The 5126-nt window shown below is 37.0% G+C and overlaps 1 protein-coding gene across 2 annotated transcripts; it reads right to left on the reverse strand.

Moving 5' to 3' along the window:
* Nucleotides 1-1533: 1533 nt before the first annotated feature.
* LOC141720360 (uncharacterized) lies at nt 1534-4891 on the reverse strand. Of its 2 annotated transcripts, none has more exons than XM_074522720.1 (2): nt 4126-4891; nt 1534-1924 (listed from the first exon to the last, which is right to left on the reverse strand). In XM_074522720.1, the coding sequence occupies exons 1-2, from the start codon at nt 4763-4765 to the stop codon at nt 1710-1712; spliced, it is 855 nt and encodes a 284-aa protein (XP_074378821.1). In that variant the 5' UTR covers nt 4766-4891; the 3' UTR covers nt 1534-1709. The 2 variants fall into 2 exon arrangements, with proteins under 2 accessions (XP_074378821.1, XP_074378820.1); XM_074522719.1 differs by having other exon boundaries at nt 3839-4891.
* Nucleotides 4892-5126: the final 235 nt, after the last annotated feature.

A 5126-nucleotide genomic window follows, 5' to 3' on the forward strand; every position in this document is an offset into this window, starting at 1 on the left:
AGGAAACAGATAATAAAAAAGAAAAAATTGTTACAAATATGAATTTTTTTAGTTCAATATTTTATGAAGAATGAAGAAGAAGAATGATTCAAGATGAAGAAGAGAAATGATTCAAGATGACTGCCCGTACAAAAATGAAAAAGATATAATTTCAAATTTATAAAATTTTCTTTTACATGAAAAGTGGATCTATGATTGATTTGAAATTGATTTGTTATAATGATGAAAATATTTTAATTGTAGTATTGATGATGTATACAAATGTTGATATTCATGAATAAAAAGAAGATAATGATTATCAAGGAAAATAGTAATGATTGTTGAATTTGAATTACTCAAGACATGATTTGTGGATCTGTAATGGATTGAGTATAAAAATAAATCAATTTTAATAATATGTATTGAAAAGTAATTTTTTTTTAATAATTATAAATATCATTTAAGATATGGATACTCCATGAATATTTGCATATTTGTATAAAAATTAGTTGATTTATGAAAATGGGTCGACCCACTGGTCAAATTTCAAAAATATAAATTAAAAAATTTACAAAAATATCATTCTTATTACAAATTTTTGGATCTCCCATTAAGATATAATAGATTCTTTGTCTATTTATATACACGTTCACATACATAATCATCGTGAATTACGTGGCCTCTGTTGCCATTTTAATTTCCCAGGCCCCGGCCCAGACCCGAGACCCTGTCTAGCAACTGAAATCAATATAAGTCAAGCCAAATTCAATAATTCATTTCACTTAATTCCTCCTCCTGTCATTAAAAACAACTAAATTTATACTCCCTTCACTTTTTAACAGTTAAATTTAATTAACTATACTCAATTTTTTTTTAATTCTTCCTTTTTTTATTTTTGAAATTCTAATAGGTAGAATTCAAATTAAATTAAATATATTTTGTAAAATATTTCCATAATATGATGTATGTAATTTTGGGTCAATTTTAAAAATTTTAACCATTGAAAGGTCTAAGCCACTTGAATGGGGATATAGAGAGTATAAAATTGGGTCCAAACTTTGAACAATGAAATGAAGTACTAAAAAATAAAAAAAATTCAGACAATGATTGTTCAATAAAGTAATGAAGTCAAGAAGAAAAAACCCGCTTGAGCCCTTTAAAGTGAAATATATTGTATATGGTGGACCAAATTAAAGTTGGGCTAACTTGAACTACAGAGAGAACAAATTGTTTCAAGTCATAAAATAGGCTTCACGATTCATGTTGCTTCTGCTACTTAAATGAATTTCAACAAACAAGACAGTCATAATTAACTCATGCGAATTTAGCAACACAGACATTGCGCTATTAAAGTTTGAAAGGATGGCAATGTTGTATCGGGAATGCACTGTAATTCTTCCACCATTGTTGATTTCTGACAATTTAGGAAAGCCATACTTCCTTGTACCATTATGCCTACCCTCATAATCCATTGAAATCGGGGAAATTATACCGCTGAAGCTTTTATACGGGATTAAAATTGTAAATCAAAAGTTCTTGGTCGCATCAAATTACTGAAAATGATAAATTATAATGTTTATACTGATTTTCAGACAATTTACACTAGTTATAAGATCATGCTGGAGTTTAACAACCGCTATTAAGGAAAATAAGACCAAAAAACTGATCCAAGACTTGGTAAAAACAATATTAATGCTATTAACAGCCTTGCAGTTGCAGATTACAATCAATTAAACTTGTTCCATTTGCAGCTCGCTTGGACCATACAAACGCTCATACGCTCCAAGATGGTTGGACATGGCAGGCTTATCGATAGTTTCATTATGATACGACTTGCAAACAAAGTAGATGATGGTTTGAAGAACCAACTGATAGAGAAATATTGGCACAAGTAGAACAAGACACGAGATTCCAACCAGAACCCTCTTCCATATTGCCCAACTATCTGCATACACAACAAAAACATAGAACATAAACTGTATCACCGCAACTAGGATACTTAACCCGATAAATATGGTCAAAGCCACCCAAAACTTTCCTTTGATTAGCTTCCTACTTTTATTCATTGCCTTGACTCCCCTAAAATCTTCTAAAACGGTGACAACAGCAGCCAGCTGCCACACAATAGTAAGATAAACAAACCCAATAATGTACATAAACAAGAAAATGAAGAAAAGGACTAAAGAAGCGGTTCCACCAATAGCTAAACAAAGATTCAGAGTAAGAACTGCGATAACAACGTAAGAGAAGGTGAATACATAAATGACAAAAAAAGTGATCATGAGGCGCTTCCAAACTCTGAGCACAACGCCCATGACTTTGTTAAAGGAAATGGTGCGATTTGAGTAGATGCAAGCTACAGAGTAAACCACAGCAGATGTAGAGAGGAGGGAAAAAATGACAAGGAAAGTATAGTAAGCAAGGTTGAAAATAATGTAGACAGGCAAATGATGAGTATGTTTGTATGTGTTTTGACCAAATATGTAGGATGGTTGTTTTGAGAATAGAATTTCGGAAATCAGCATTTCAGCTAGATAGATGAAGCATAGAGGGAGGATGAAAGCTAGAGTTATTTGATTAAAGATGTTTCTATGTGCAGCCATGACTTGGTGGCCTTTTCTGTAGATACCAAACACTCCAGCATATTTCATTTCTTCTTGAGCTCTTTCCATTTTCTTTTTGGTGATCCAAAGAATGTGCTTCTTTTTGTGTGTGTTTTTGTTTGTATATTTGAACCGTTTGTTCAACGAAAGAGGTGTTATTGGACATTCGTTGACTTGTAAACTTAGCTGGGTGGGTGTAAAACTATTATTAATTAAAGGCCGGGTCCATATACATGTTGCCACGTAAGTGATGTACCCACTAGTGTATTTGTTACTTCTACTTGTTTGGGCCATCTCCGTCTAACAAGAAAAGTCGTCTTTCCAAAATTGTTATTTTAAAAAGTCATTGTTATGCCCGCTTTCGGCCATGGGCCCTAAACAGGTCCCTGTGGGTGCATTAAATAGCTGGACTCTTGTGTGTGGGCTAGAACCATGGATTTATATGACTTGGGCCAGCACATGCGGGCTGGGCTCGCAACATGCGAGCTGGGTTCACATGCGGGTTGGGCTCGTAACATGCGAGCTGAGTTTACATGCGAGCTGGGCTCATGATATGAGAGCTGGGCTCAAACATGCGAGCTGGGCTCAAGTGAGGACATGCGAGCTGGGCTCACACATGTAAGGTGAGCTCATATTTGTCATTTGGGCTCTCATATGCGAGCCGAGCTCGGTTGTGCCCACGCGAGGTGGGCTCAGGTGCCTTCATGCGAGGTGGGCTTAGCTGTCCATACGCGGGCTGAGCTCATGAGCCCACATCTTATAGAAACAGAGGTAAGATTATATTTATTGTTTGAAGGCGGTGCGGGCCGAGGTGACCAGGCCGGGCCGCATCGAAAGACTTTGTGTACAACATGGGAAGTGACTCATAGATGACTGAGTTGCTCGTAGATTTCGGGATCGACACGGGTTGTTCCTACAATCACGGGAAGGATTGCGGAGATGCCGCGAGATTGTAGGAAGCGTGTGGAGCCGATCGAGATTTACGTGACTAATTGGCTGAAGGCCTGACTTTATCGTGGGCTTGGCTACACGGGCTGAAGAGTCCTAACCCTAGCCTACGTGACTTGTTCCCCAAGAACTACGTGAGGCTTGATTCCTATAAATAGGGTACGTAGGCACTTGTATGAGACATGAGTCGACACTTGACAGAGAATAACAAACCCTATTCTTTCTTAAGGAGTCCACACTAAGCAAAGACAATAATTAACAACAACAGGCTTGCAGAAAACAATCAGTTAAACTTGTTCCATCTGCACCTCATCTGGGTCAGACAGACGCTCATACGCTCCAAGATGGTTGGACATGGCAGGCTTATCGATAGTTTCATTATGATACGACTTGCAAACAAAGTAGATGATGGTTTGAAGAACCAACTGATAGAGAAATATTGGCACAAGTAGAACAAGACACGAGATTCCAACCAGAACCCTCTTCCATATTGCCCAAAAATTTCCATAGATAACAAACACATAGAACACAAACTGTATCGCTCCAACAGGAATATTTAACTCTACAAATATAGCCAAAGTCACCCAAAACTTACCTTTGATCAAGTTCCTACTTTTCTTCATGGCCTTAATTCCGCTAAAATCTTCCAATACAGTGATAATACTAGCCAGCTGCCAGACAATAGTCAGATACACAATCCCAATGATGTACAAAATTAAGAGGCCGTAGACAAGGACAGCAGTAGTAGTGCCTCCACTATAATTAGCTAAGCAAAGATACATGGTGACAATGACGACTACAAGGTAAATGAAGGTGAATGCATAAGTGACAATGAATGTGAGCATGAGACGCTTCCAAACTTTTGGCACAACGGCAATGACTTTGGTGAAGGAAATGGTGCGATTTGCGTAGATGCAAGCTATAGAGTAAACCACAGAGGAGGTAGAGAGGAGGGAAAAAATAAGAAGGGAAGTGTAGTATGCAAGCTTGAAAAGAGTGTAGACGGTCCAGTCTTTTAGTGTGTTTGAGTATCGACCACCATAAAAATTATATCGTTGTCTTGGAAACAGGATCTCAGAAACCTCCATTTCAGCTAGATAAATGAATGCAACCGGGAGCATAAAAGCCAGAGCAATTTGAATGAAGATTTTTCGATATGGAGCCATGACTTTGTGGCCTTCTTTGTAGATACCAAACACACCAAGAGATTTCATTTCTTCTTGTGTTCCCTCCATAATGTTGTTTTTGAGATAGGAAGAAGGTCGTTGGAGCAAAGAGTATATAATTAAGGTATAGTGAGTGGATTGGTTTTTCCAGGAACAAGTTGCTATCTTTCGAAGAACAAGTTGTTGCCTTGACTTGTGTTTACTTGATCTCAAAATATTCGATGGCTGGGTCCATATATGGTGGCTATATGTACCCACTACCCAACTTTACCTATTAAAGTATCAACTAGAGCCGGCAATTTGTTACAACAATAACACGATACGAAAATGACATAGAAATAATGGATTTGGTTTGATATTTTCGGTACACAAACATAAAAGTACACAAATGAATTTACCAATGAATTTAGTGTCGGTTTTGGGTTTACGG

Source organism: Apium graveolens, chromosome 4 (assembly GCF_009905375.1).
Source record: "Apium graveolens cultivar Ventura chromosome 4, ASM990537v1, whole genome shotgun sequence".
NCBI classification, from domain to species: domain Eukaryota; kingdom Viridiplantae; phylum Streptophyta; class Magnoliopsida; order Apiales; family Apiaceae; genus Apium; species Apium graveolens.